We start from the raw sequence: 14,021 nt of genomic DNA, 5'->3' as shown, positions 1-14,021 counted from the left end.
TTGATTATATTAGAAGTTCTAGTCTATAAAGATAACAGAGTTTGTCAACTGTTCCCATCTGTCTTGTCCCTGTCCTGTGTCAGTAGGGGGAAGTAGTAACTAAGACCTTCTGTGGTTTAGATACTAAGTGCTTTCATTGGAGTATTTTTGTCCACCCGCCTTTCTATCCCTCTTTGACATCAGCAAGAAGTTTTATTTATATTCTGCTATGAGCTATTATATCTACTACGGAAAATTACTGACAACTGCTTTGTCAGTGACACTTATGTCCAAGTAAATCTACTTATTTTACAACATTTTTTGTTAATCTGGATTAAAATATTGCAGGTGCTTCTCTCTGAAAGATATTAATGTTGTTTCAATTAGGCTAATCTCTGTAACAGCAGTTTTCTAAAAATTGCAGTGATGGTGGCTTCGAGGCACGCAGTGTGAGCAAGGACACCTCTCGCTCCCCATCCAGACCTCAGGCTGTGTCTCCAAATCCTGTGCCTGCTCCGAGCAGAGCCAGTTTAGCTCCACCCTCTCAGCAGTCCAGCCCTTATTTATATGAAGTCTGTGGTCCAACTGGCTTCAGATGTCGTGTGTATGTGCGTGTGCCTGCCTCCTGAGTGTGTGAGACGAGCTGGGATCATGAGCCAGGGTTGTTCCAAGTGGTTTTAATCAGCAGCCCATTAGAGGGGAACGGAAAACTTCAAACAGGGTAAGAACCAAGTAAGTAAACCTAACTTTGAACTTGCAATCTGGACAAAGCAAATGCAAATGAAAATCTTCATAGTCTGTCAGTTTTCAGATAAATTATCACTTTTAGAGAGAAAGCTGTGCATTCTAACAGGAAGGAGGAAATTTAAAAGGACTGGAATGAAGGAAACTGTAAAAACAAAGTGGGAATTGAGAATGCAAGAGAGACAAAACAGCAAACGATTGTTCACAAAGTTGGTACACTCTCTTACTTTTTTCAGCTGTGGACAGGACATGTTAAGCTTTAACCTCTTGCTTTCTTGAATACTATTGTCTGGCTGAGTAAGTAGTTCCTTTTGCAAAGGGGGTGAAGATTTCTGCTCCTCACCTGTCTGCTGGCAGGTTTGTTTTCCTGAGAGCATGGAGTGGAAGAGCTCTCCACAGCTCCTTGCAGGATGCCACATGGCATGCTGCAGTTTGCTGCTGCTCACTTGCTGTTTTTTTGCAGGTCGTTCCAGTACCTCCATGGGAAGGTGTTCCCCAAACCTCTGCTCCTCTGGAATTTGTGACTTCTTGCTTGGCACCAGGAAAATACCCAGCAGCAGAAATGGGAAAATGCATGCTAGTTTTGGGTAAAGCGTGCCTTTGACTTATTTTACTCTGGCAAGACGTGGCTACTTGGACTGCATCTGCAATGTGGCAAAGGGCAAAGTGAGGTTGGCAAAGAGGCCATGCTTTGTGGGCACATCCCCAGATGCCGCAGGCTTTGTCGCCCTCGTCCCTTCCTTCTGGCCTTAGTGGTGGCCCTCTGTCTGTTCTGCCAGACCCTGACTCCTCTCATGACCAGCAGCATCCTTTCAGCAGTTGTTAATGGGATTGCACCCAACAAACTGACTAAAACACAGCAAGGAAGATACAAGGAGATCTCCCCAAGCACTGTTCACTGCTTCCTCCCTGGCAGCAATTCAGAGACAGTGAAAAAGGTAAGTCAGCTGAAGCAGAGTGCTGAGCAATAATTAGCAAAGCAAGGGATAGCAAGTCTGGCAGGATCATCTGAGTCCAGCTAAAATTAGCCTAAGGTTGGAAGTCTGGGATCTGTATACAAACAAATGGGTGATCTAATGACAGCGGCATATGCGCAAGCACATTCCCATTACCAGCTCCTCAGTGTGCTGTTATTAACACAGGAATCCTGAAATCTTCAACTGAAATGTGGCATTGCTCTGTGACTCCAGCAAGATTTCAGTTTGCTGCACAGACCATACTTTATTTTGGCTTTGGGAATTGGTTTAGAGGCTTTACAGTACAGGCACGTAAATCAGGAGCCAGTGGGGTTTCATGGAAGTGACTGAGGCTGTTAATTGGCACAGGGACTGCAGCTGCCCTGTATTAAAGTTATCTGCTTGTCAGCTCTGAAATTTATTTGGATTCTGCTGAGAAGCTAAATTTAACTGCATTTGAGAAATAAAAGAAACACTTTTTATATTTTCAAATCACACTATATACTTCGGAATCTCTGTCTCACAAATTTTGCTTTGTCCATAGGTTACCTGACTTCATGTTTATTTTGTATAGGGGTCCTAGGATGGGTATTAAAACCTAACAAATGGAGACACTGTTATTTTTGTTGGGCAGTGTAGTTTGTTAAATGGTCTCCAGACTGAGGTAGTTATTTTTACTCTGGAATCTGTGATCAGCACTAGCACAAATGTTTCAAGTTTCCTTCAGTCCTACAGAGGAGCTGCTAACAGTGCAGCAAATACCACACTGTCAAATTATCATTATGCTAACATTTTATATACAACTGTAGCAGAACTGTAAAAAGTCTGTGACCTCACAGATTATGGACAGCAACCACATAAAGCAGTTCATATTTAAAAAAAAAAAATAAAAAAACGCTGCTTCTTTGATTAGACAGAGTTCACAGTCTAAAAGGTCAGCAATATTGATTTTAGGAGAGCAGCTGTAAAGTGTATCTTCTGCAACAATCAAAAACAGATATGTGGAATAACTGTGGCATGAACTCTTTAACCTTAACTCTTAAAATACCGGTTTTTTTCTTATAGCACATGCTGCATTTGTCATAATTTTATATTTTAATGAACTTTTAGTACACTAGGTACCCAGATTCAGATTTGATCTGCAATATGACATAAATAATTTCATCTTAAAGGGAAATAAGCACAGCTGACATATGTGGGTTGCATTGTGTTACGTCTATAGGTACACTCCATTCCTTTTTACTCATTGCTATTGTAATGACAAAGAACATTTCATACCCTGGGTTACTTAATGTCTGCAAGAACTGGTGAAATAATGGCAGAGTTTTGCTAGTATGCTGTTTGGCTGAAAATATCTGTAATATCTTCTTTTCCAAATTGCCTGAGAAAAAAATGCAGATTGACATCAAACTTGGTGTGCTGGCCATTTGAAATGAGAAGAAAGCTTTTGTTTTTACAACATGCTGTACTTACTGCTCTCCAGCATATGTGGTTGGATGTGACTATCACATGCACATGCTGGACCTGGACCTGTAGTACAGATGTGGGTATATTAACCCTTAGAGGTATATTTTCCAGGGCTGTGCTACCTTAACACATTCCTTTTCAAGTTCTTAGGACCACCCATAGCTGGCTCTCTATTTGTCTTGAATTTTTCCTCTACAGCATGATGAACAAAATGTCTTGCACATGTTGGGACGTTACTCTAAGTTGCTCTCTGTTTCCCAACTTTCTCTGCTGGTTGTGTGGGCTGAATAATAATCTCAGAGAACAGAAAAGACAAACAACACCAAAAATATCTGCTACTTTGCTTTGAAAGTGTGTTCTTGAACTGTGTGTTTTCATCCACTGCTGATATTCAGATAGCTGAACTGTTATCTGGCTTGATTTTATTGGGCACTCAGTAACATCTAAGACAGATGTCACAGTTGAAACTTTACACTGTTTTATTTTACAGTCACATGCCCACGACGGTAGCTAGTTTGGAAACAACTTTTCATTAAAGCTCCGGTTAAAATCTTCATTTATGAATCTGGAAAAATACTTTAAAATACAGTTATTCACATTGGTAATTAACTAGTCATACATGTATTCTTATTCTACAAATAGTCCAGCAAGAAAATTTAAATGCATTAAAAAGAATCTATTATACAGTTAAACAGTGACTTAAAGCAAACACTGCATCATGTCTGATTAAATTAAAGTTCATGAATAAATTTAAAGGAAAATAAGACCCTGCTGGAGATAATATTCTTTAGGTAACACATAGTGTTTATGGGTTTTGAGCCATAGCATGTCACACTGCAGATTCTCTTCTGGGTAGGGGCAGGTTTTGTTCTTGCTTCCTTCAGAAAAACAACCAGTATTGTGTTGAGTCTGTTGTGAGATTTTGGTTCTGATTGTTATTAGAGGGGCAAAATCCCCTTTCAAAGCCCAATAATTTCTTACTTCAGAGTATGCATAGCACTAAGTGCCTCAAAAAAACCCCATAAAACTAAACAAAAAAAAAAAAAAAGCCCTGGCATCTTTTATGAGTCATTTTTTGGAAGCAAAGGAAGAGATCTGAGGAAAAGTCCAGTTTTGCCAATGCATCTCTGATATCAACATTTTGGACAGTTACAGACAAGTGTGGAAGAAGCATGGGGATGGACATTGCCAATTACGTCTGTAAAAGTGTCTTTAACTACATCCAGGATGCTCTGGGATGGAGCCCTTCCTGTTGGGTACATAGTGCAAGCTGTCTTCTTTAAATTGCAAAAATTCAGATTTCATTCATAGCCTGGGAAACCAGACAGAGCTCCTAGTACTCCTCTCTCAGGTATCACACGTTACAGGAGTTTTAAAAGCTGCTGGGGATCTTATCCTGTGGCTTTAAATTCACAGGAATAGAGGTCAACATTTTCTAGTACAAAATTAAATGTTAATATCTGAAGCATGAAAAATAGAAGGCTCATTTCTGAATTTTGAGCATTAAAGGCATTAGAGAGTGATATCACATCTAGCAGCAAGCTGTCTGCAGGTTTAGCAGGGCCCTCTTACCTCCCAAATGATAAAATACTTGTGAATATATATAGTAAGGAGAAGAGCTGGTGCTGTAGCACCAAAACTGGAATAGGTATCAACAAAAAAAACCAAAACCATACAAGCCCTCTGTGTTGTTTGCCTGGCACGGTATTGTGCCAGAAATACTTTTGGTACCAGCCAGCTGTAATACTGCTACACTTCTCCTAAGTAATTTAGCTCTGCTTCTCGGCCAGTTTTGAGAAGAGCTAATTATCCGGTTAAGCTGTGTTTCCACTCTCAGAATTAAGTCAGCCAGAGGCAATTTAGATGTCTCTGCACACGAGTAATTTTGCCCAGGGAGACGGTGAACCTCTGCTGAGTAGAAGGAATATGGACCATATTGCTATTAGGAGGGCAGATACCTGGTGTTCAGTTGCTTTCCCAGTAAGAGAAGAGCCACAACCACTTTTCCTTTTTTCTTAAAAGACCCAGTCCCCAAGCCATTAGGCTTTACATCCAGGTTGAAATTGTGAGCCTGGTTCACCATATTGGCAATGGGATTTTCTGTTTCATCCTGGAAAGCAAAATTCTCTCTTTAGTTCTTCCACAGCTGGAGAGAAAAGAGGAGGAAATTATTAATCACCTTTTATAGTTTTTACTCCTGTGATAGGCACTTTTTTGGCATACTAGCTCTGCAGCTACTGCAAATGTATTAAAAAAAAAGAAATTCAGTTTTTAAATTGGGTTTTGAAGGAGATTAATTATTTCATGGATACGCACAAGACTCCTGCTTCACATCCCCACACCATTTAAGGCCAGCTGAGAACAAGAAAACAAAGAAGATACACAGCTGATTATATGAGAACTTGATGAGTAGGTTAGGCTGGCATCCAAATAATGAAATACCACAGGTGTGGTGAAAAAAAGCTGTCTTCCTTTTAAGGCCCTGAACCTGCCACTTAGGCTTTGTCTAAAAGATGTATCTCAAAGAGGAATTATATTGAAGTGAGCAAACAGGAAGGGAATAAAAGGGTTTTTATGGCTTCATTCTGAAGAAACAGGAGAGGATATAATTTCCTAGGAGTGGACAGTGTGAAAGATCCAAGATAATGACAGCTTAATGTGGCCATATCTCAAATATACTATTTTTATAGAAAAATAAAGGAAAAAAAGAAAAAAAAAAGAGAAACATCACAATTTAGTCTTAACCAACATCTAGAGGAAGATCCAGTTGAACATCTTGCATAGGTTACTGGTCCAGGCATCTATATTTGAAAACTGGCAGTCAAATTACTGAAAAGCTGAGAAAATGTTACTAGAACATTAGAACTCTGGACATCCAGAGTGGAATTATCCTCTCTTTACTTGAGTGCTCCACTCTGTCAGAGGCAGAAAGCTGGACTTCATAGTCAATGGAAATTACTACCTCTAATGCAAAATTCATCGTGAATTAATGCAGACATTTAAAACAAATCTAGTGAAGTTCATCCTCTAAAGACTTCTTTTCTATTGATTTTTTTTTTTTTTTTGATGGAATATGCCTGCTTCAGACAGAATAAGCAGGGAACAAAGTAGATAGGAGCAGAGTCTGTTATGGAAGAAGGCATGAGGAAAGAAAGCAGATGTGGGAAGAGAGTAGGGAACTACAGTTGCAAAGTAATAGTAACCTCAGAAGGTACAGAAGAGATTGTGTGCAGGGACGGTCAAATATGTGCAAGGGAAGAGAAAGGGAGATGAGAATGGAAATGGAAAGAAAAGAAGACAAAGCTAATGAGAACTTTTGAAATGTAAATATGTGAAAAAGGAGAATTGAAGCTTGATGATAGAATGAGAAGGGATGATTTTTGCTATTATGCAGGATGGAGCGTGGTGAGAGCTCTGGATAGAAAAGATTACATTATGCATAATAAGGTTTAATACATTTTTAAGTATATGTAACTTAAAAACTGTATTTATTTTATAGAATAAGTAGGGGGATGAGAACTTTTCACAAAAGGATAAAGAACTTTGCTGGTATGAAACCTGCTGTTACTAGAAAGCAATCAACATAGGGTATGGTATCAGTGACTGGTTTCCTTGGAATCATACCACATTCACATTGCGCCCTATGAAAGCAGGACATGTAAGTGTAAAATGCAAACAGCACTGAGGAAACAACTATTTTTACTGAGCAGATAGCTAGAGATATTCTGGTGATAAAGGGCAAGGCTATTGTGGTAGCAGTCAGGAAAGAGGGGCAGGGTGGAGACTTTGCAGGAAGGGGACTTTGAGAGGGACACATGAAGAGCAAATGGAGGCAGAATCTTACTCATACACTTCACTGGAACTTCCTCCAAAATGTGGTGTTTTGATAAGATGGTGGGATTGGCTCATTGTCTGTTCTCAAGACAGGGCAGTTGACACCACATACTACATGCAGGCATAAAACAAAAAGCATTTTGATAAAATAGCTCTGTGCTTCCTGCTCACAGTGTTGGTGAAGACTGTGCAAATAATTCCAGTTTTGCTCTTGGATTTATAGTCATCAGAAGACAGCCATCAAAGTAATGCCAATAATCTAATTGCTTGTTCTGTATTTATCCAACAAACAATTCAAAGCAGAATTACATTTCAGCTGTTTCATTCTACAACCCAGTCCTTTCTGATTAGGAAATCCAACAGAACATAAAGCTAACACATTTAAATATCCTCCAGAAAGTGAAACAGGAAATTAACTTCTCTCTTACTTCTTGATACAGGAGCTATGCACACTTTAAATATAATGGTAGCATGAACAACTTACTATTTCTATGAAGTTTTATGCAAACACAAAAAGGAATTTAGAAGTCACATTTGGAGCTAATAAACATCTGCATAGTCCCATAAATGAATGGCTTGGGGCATTAGAACCACATGCTAAGTTTTTATTATCACTCTTCTGATTGATGCTGTTTAATAATAGTGCAGTATTTTCTAGGAGTCCCATTCACGTATTTTTTTGTAATGTTGTTTTGCTAGGTGGTATGTAGTAGCAAAGATAGATGCTGACTTCCTTTGCTAGGTAAATGGGAATTCAGGCTGTTCACTGCCTGTGAATATTGCTAATAGTGCCGGCCTTGTTTTTATAAGGCTGGTTCTATTTTGTGGTATTTTTGTTGCACTCCACTTTCATGCAAAGGCCTTTTGGTTTACATTGTGGCTCATACACCTCTTTTGCAGCTGCTCAGTACCTACAGGAAGCAGTGGGGTTAAAGTAAGCTGCAGTCAAGTTATTTGAAGCTACTGCACCAAGTCTCTGACAGTCTTGGCTAGCTCAGTGTGAAAAGTGGCTGCTTGTAATCAACACAGGGACTAATGACACCAGAAATGTGTAGCTGAAAAGATGATTCACAGTTTTTGAGTTCTTTCCTGAGAGAAGCTTAGGCTGACATGAGTTGGGCCATTATGTTAGGATGAAGAATTTTGTTCCTGCAGTTGAAGTGATGGTCAGTGAAATTCTATGGCAACAGTTCAAACTGTATATTTGCTTCTTTTCCAGGCATAGACAATGCATCAATATTTATGGAATTATGTAATCTTGGAATCTGAAAGAACTTCCGAGGAACTGTTTTGCTCTCTTCAACTTGAAATATCTTCACTATTTTCTTACAAAAGCAGTAATTATACATCATAAGATTCAGTTACTGACCAAATTCTAGGTTTTTGGAACAACCCAGAAATTCTGTGCAAGGGAGGAAAGATTAGAGACTAGTAGAATCAATTATATACTTACACATTCATGACCTAGAATTGGATATACTGGTTTCAAGGGAAACGTGAAAACATTTTCTTTTTAACAGAGAACTTCACAGCTATGTGGAAGTTGCAGACAGACAGAACTAAGACTTGCAACTCTGATAATGGGTGTCTATTTTCAGTTGCACAAGGATGATTACATAATTCTTCAGCTTTCATATTATATAAACTGGGCCTTTTATCTTGTTTGCTAAAACATCAAAGGAATATACATTTGATACAATATTTTTTAAAGAATCTTTAATAAATTCTAATGGAGCTCAATTTGTTTTCTTTTGTGTTTTTCATGTTATTTTGTAAACTGAAAACAAAATTACAAAATTCTTTTTTATGCATTTTTATTTACTTTACAGCCCATTCTGGTTTGTTTGGACCAGTTGTTCAGGCTGTGGATCATCTGTGTAACAGCCAATTGCACTAAAATGAGGTCAGTGACTCAGCTAAGTGCAGTGTTTTGTAAGCTGTAAGAGCAGGTATATCATGTCAAAGCTGACATAGGTCTCATCCAAAATCATATGGGAAATCTCAGTCTTGCTGTAAAGCCTCATTAATTTCTGTGGAGACAAAACCACAATTTTCTAGGTATGACATGGGCTGCAGATGTTCTTTACCAATCCCTTTCACATAAGATACGCTGAATCTGTAATAAACTGAGCCTGCTAACAAATAGTCTGAGCCTTCAAACTGAGAAAGAGGTACAAAAAATGGTTGGGACATGGGAACACTTGACCACTTACCAATTATTCTCAAATTTTCAAAATGTTATGGATCCTTTTTTTTTGTGTCTGAGTCTGTTGTACATTAAAATCACAGGGATGCCAAAAAAATCAGAACCATAAAACGTGGAAATATGTGAACAGCTTATTTTCATCTATTGCACGCTGCTTCTCTTGTACCAACTCTCTGCCCAGACCTCATTTTTATGATTGAGAAACATTTTATGAAAACCAGCAGACTCTTTAAATATATAAACATGACTGCTATTGCTATAATATTGGAAATTCTGAAAAACATCCAGTAGTAACTAGATCAGCATGTCCAGTGATGCAAGGCATTTTGTATAGAGCTTTGGAAAAAAGTATGGAATCACTTGCTACAAGCATGCAGTTGGCCAGATTTTTTTTAAATTCTGTGTAGCTGACAACCCACCCTACACTGCACTGACTTGGCAAACAGAGAGGACACGTTGCATCTTGTAACCTGGCCTGCAAATAGCTATTAAAGGACAGGGCAGAGAAAATAAATTTGGCATCACTATGCATGGATCTCAAGCAAGTACCCTAAAAGGTGTGGAGATACTTAATATTATTTAATAGTACCAGATTAGACATCAGGTCAAGCTGTTAAATTTAGGCCCTTGAATTGCCTCTGTGTCCCAGAGACGCCGTTGCTCTTTGGGAAGCTGGTGGATGGAAGTGCTGGTACCCGGCTGCCGGGCGGGGGCCGCGGCACGGCCGAGTGTGTGTGGCCCTGCTCGGTCCCTCTCGGCGCTGCGGCAGCAGGCTTGGGACTCAGGGGCTTTTGTGTGTCTCTGGAGTGAGCAGTGAGCGTCCCAAGAAGAGCCCTCCGCAGAAGCTGGTGCTGTGCTGTCTGTGAGGGCTGCCGCAAGCCCTCTGATGACCCATGCCGGGGACGGCGCCCGCTGGGAGCCGGACCTTGCGTGGGCCCCGTGGAGCCGCTCGGGGCCATTTCCTTTGTGTTTTGTGGAAATGACCCAGGCCACTGCCACTGCCTGAACTTCCTCTTTTTTTTTTTTCTTTTTTCTTTCTTTTTTTTTTTTTTTATGCCGCTATCGATGTTCTGTTGAACATTCGTCACTGCCAAACCAGAGCGCTGTAAACATTTCAGCCCTTCCCCAGGGACCTGAGGAAGATGCCTTCTGCATCAAGGCTGACGGGTTGCGGCGGGATCTTCCCTGGCAGATCCCGCTGCCGGCGGGCGGGCTGAGCCCCTGGGGCCGCCCCGGGGCTGGTTGGTCCCCGTCCCTTTGCCTCGTCCCTGTTGCAGCAGATGTGCGAGTGGGGGAGCCCTGGGATGCTGACCTTGGAGTATTGACCGTAGGGGAATGGAGTCATTGATGGGTGCCTGAGGCAGGACCTCTTAATGATTGAAGCAAAATACTTCAGAGGTGGCACTGCAGGAGGCTTTGCTTCCACGAAGAAAGGTGTGCTTTCCTGGCATAACAGAAGTGTGGTAATTGTTAGTGAAGAGGGGGGCACACAAAGTGACCCCACATCCAAGGCAGGACCCTCACCCCAGGCCGCGCTGGGAGGGACGGGAGTGGGAGAAGCCGTAATCTCCTGCAGAAGTGGAACAGGATCAGGGATGTGTCCTGGTCTGCAGCCCCTCTGTACTCCTCATGTGTCCTCAGTTCACCCCCCAGCGCTGGCCCCTGCAGCACACGAGGGATGGGAAATGGAATTTTCTTGCAAAATAAAGCAAGAGGTGTCTCTATTTTCTGGGTTTTTTCCACGATGCAAGTGAAATGGAAAGTACGAAGTATCTGGCTGGAATGCCTGGAAGAGAAGGGAGAGAGCAGAAGAGGGGGGCTGGGACAAGGGCTGGATTTAGGAACAGGGAGGGAGGGAGGGAAATGAAGAGGAAGGGCTGCCAGCAGCTGCTGGCGCTGAAAGAGAACAGGAAATACAGAAGATAAGAGTAGAGAAAGGAGGGGCAAAGGCAGAAGGGGGACAAGAGTGATGTTGCTGTGGTGGGCAAGGGCCATCGGAGGCTCTAACACTGTGCTTGCCACCTGATTAATGTGTTTTAAAAATTCTGGGACGTCAGGAACACTATCAAACAGGTGACCTAACACGATTCTGATTACTTCACCCTGTGCTGTTTGTGCTTATTCTGGCCAGCAACCTTTACTTGAATGTCTCAGTTTCTAAACTAGTTTTGGGTTGCAAACTTAGCAAATATGTGTGGAATACTCTGATAGTGTTGTATTGACATTTTTTCATGGTCCCTTCATCAGTGATGATAACACTTTCCAAGTGCTCTGGAGCAAAAGAAGATGTGTTAGAAGCTAAGGTCTCTGAAATAGTTTGTGCTCTTTACTGCTGCAGAGAAGCTTACACTTCAGCCAAGCACAATGTAAAACTGCATCCCACACTCAGTGGACACACTGCTGAGAAGAGTGACTTTAGCACTAGATCCCAGGCCTGTAAACAACTGGACACATCTTGAATGACATTTCTTTGTATCAAAGTATCTGTCTCTTTTCAGTCTAGTCTACTGTGCAAAAAATGGTGGTGACTTGTTTGTGTAGTGCTTCCTATCTTCAGTGATAAGCCTACTAAAATTAGAAGTTATGGAATAACTTAGTTTTTAAACTGCTGACAACTGTCAGGTTGAAATTCACAAACTTGCAAAGAACTAATTTCATGTCCTGAATTTAATCCCTGCTGGTATGTTTCAATCCTAAAGACAACTATGTTTCGCCAAAAGAAAGTCTTGTGTTTTAGTGGTGTTTTTATTGCAAAAGAACAGCTAGACTGACAGTGATTGAAACATGGACCAAGCAGTGATACTGTAAGGACATGTATTAGTAAAAGGCACTGATATTTATACTGTTTTAGCTTCTGCATAACAATTTTCACTTGTTTTGTCTACCTGCTAGCTAATGCAGGAAGCCACAATGTTGCATCTTCTTTTACGCAATTGCTTACCACAGCAGGATGTTCCATAATCTTCAGCAGAGTGTTCTATCCTTTGCAGAAGGATGTGATTTCTGCAGTTTTTATTTCTCATGACTCCTGCTGGATCAGCTTCAGTAAGTCAGCTATGCTGTTCATGTCATTTAACTCATTCTGCTCTGCAACACTAGACTGTTGCAGATATTCATGTCCTAATTCCCACATGGACCATCCTATTTTTATGCTTTATTTTATTGGGGTTTGAACAGCAACGTTTTGGTATTGGGGGGGATGGCTACCATGGTGGCTTCTGTGAGAAGCTGCCAGAAGCTTCCCTCATGTCCCACAGAGTCAATGCCAGCCAATTCCAAGACAGACCTGCCACTGGCCAAGGCTGAGCCCATCAGTGATGGTGGTAGCAGCTCTGGAACAACAGATTTAAAAAGGGGGAAAAAAGCGACTGTGCAACCGCAACCAGAGGGAGGAGTGAGGATGCATGGGAGGAACAACTCTGCAGACACCAGGTCAGTGAAGAAGGAGGCGGAGGAGGTGCTTCAGGCACCAGAGCAGAGAGTCCACTTCAGAATGTGTTGAAGACTGTGGTGGGGCAGGCTATCCACTGCAGTCCACGGAGGTCCACAGTGGAGTAGGGATCCACCAGCAGGCCATGGAGTACCCATGCTGTTCCTGATGGATTGGGCCCCATGGAAGAGGCCCACGCTAGAACAGTTTGAAGAATTGCAGCCTGTAGGAAGACCTCATGTTGGAGAAGTTAATGAAGGACTGTCTTCCATGGGTGGTACCCCACACTGGAGCAGGGGAAGAGTGTGAGGAGTCCTCCTCCTGAGGAGGAAGGAGCAGCAGAGACAGTGCGTGATGAGCTGAGAAAGCCCCTGATCCCAGCCCCCCTGCTCCACTGAGGGAGAGGTAGAGAATTTGGGAGGGAAGTTGAACCTGGGAAGAAGGGGGGTGGGGGAAAAGTGTTTTAAGGTTTGGTTTTATTTCTGATTATCTCACTCTAATTCCATTTATTATCAATAAAAATCAGTTTTCCCAAGCTGAGTCTGTTTTGCCTGTGACAGTAATCAATGAATGATCTCTCCCTGTTCTGATCTCTACCTGCAAGATTTCACTCTACTTTTTCCTGCTGTCCAGTTGAAAAGGGGAATGATAGGCTGGCTTTGGTGGGCACCTGACTTCCAGACAGGGTCAACCCACCACACTTATTTCAGACATAAAATATCCCCCTTACCCAAAGATCTGATGGTAATGGCCCAGTAATTTGTCCTTTTCAGCAATTAATGTTGTGCTTGCTCTATGACTGTGTGTTTGGGGTGCCTCTTCTCCATTTTTCTCTTTCAAGAAACTCATGCCCCAGGGTAGCTATAGAGGATGGATTTTCTCTAGATGCCATTGTGCCTAGGCACCATATGGGAAGACAGTAAGTGGTAGATAATGCAAATGTTCCTTGGGATTCATTGGCGACATCAGATACCTTTCCACTTGCTCCTATATACAAGTCTCTCTGCCAGTCCTCCTATGGGCTAGATCATGTTGGACTGATAAGACAATAAGGTACTGACAAGGTTACATTTAACTTTCTAGAGCACAGTAATCTCCAGTACTGTTTAGGATTCCTGTGTATGATTTTACCCCAGTACTCTTCTTACTTTTCTTAATAATGCTGCATAGCCCAACTCAGATTCCTGCACTTACTATCTGCATAGGACCCACATTCCATGGAACAGTTCACATGGGACCTAGCAAGCCCTCTCTGCTTAGGTGACTGCAGCCACAAAGTCAAAGTCAGACGGCAGCTGCTGTTACCAGCTCACCAGGGCAGCCCAGTTTTCAGGAAAAGTTGTTTCCAGGAAGGGAAGCCCATGGTTTAAAGATCCTTCAGTGCTACCCAGAGCTTTCAAACCTT

General features: G+C 41.7%; 1 protein-coding gene across 4 annotated transcripts in view; it reads left to right on the top strand.

The window, feature by feature from the left end:
• The first annotated feature begins 559 nt into the window (after window positions 1–559).
• Window positions 560–14,021, top strand: part of CPED1 (cadherin like and PC-esterase domain containing 1) — a 144,132-nt gene continuing 130,670 nt past the window's right edge. For 3 of the 4 annotated variants that reach the window (XM_017743766.1, XM_008640976.2, XM_017743767.1), the window contains exons 1-2: window positions 560–711; window positions 1,187–1,661. In XM_017743766.1, the coding sequence (XP_017599255.1) occupies window positions 1,410–1,661 (252 nt within the window). In that variant the 5' untranslated portion in view covers window positions 560–711; window positions 1,187–1,409. The remainder of the gene's footprint in view (window positions 712–1,186; window positions 1,662–14,021) is intronic. The other variant, XM_017743765.1, reaches the window with a different exon arrangement.

Source organism: Corvus brachyrhynchos, unplaced genomic scaffold, assembly GCF_000691975.1.
Source record: "Corvus brachyrhynchos isolate BGI_N302 unplaced genomic scaffold, ASM69197v1 scaffold29, whole genome shotgun sequence".
NCBI classification, from domain to species: domain Eukaryota; kingdom Metazoa; phylum Chordata; class Aves; order Passeriformes; family Corvidae; genus Corvus; species Corvus brachyrhynchos.
Note: the sequence above shows the minus strand (reverse complement) of the source record. Positions and strands in the feature narration are given on the sequence as shown.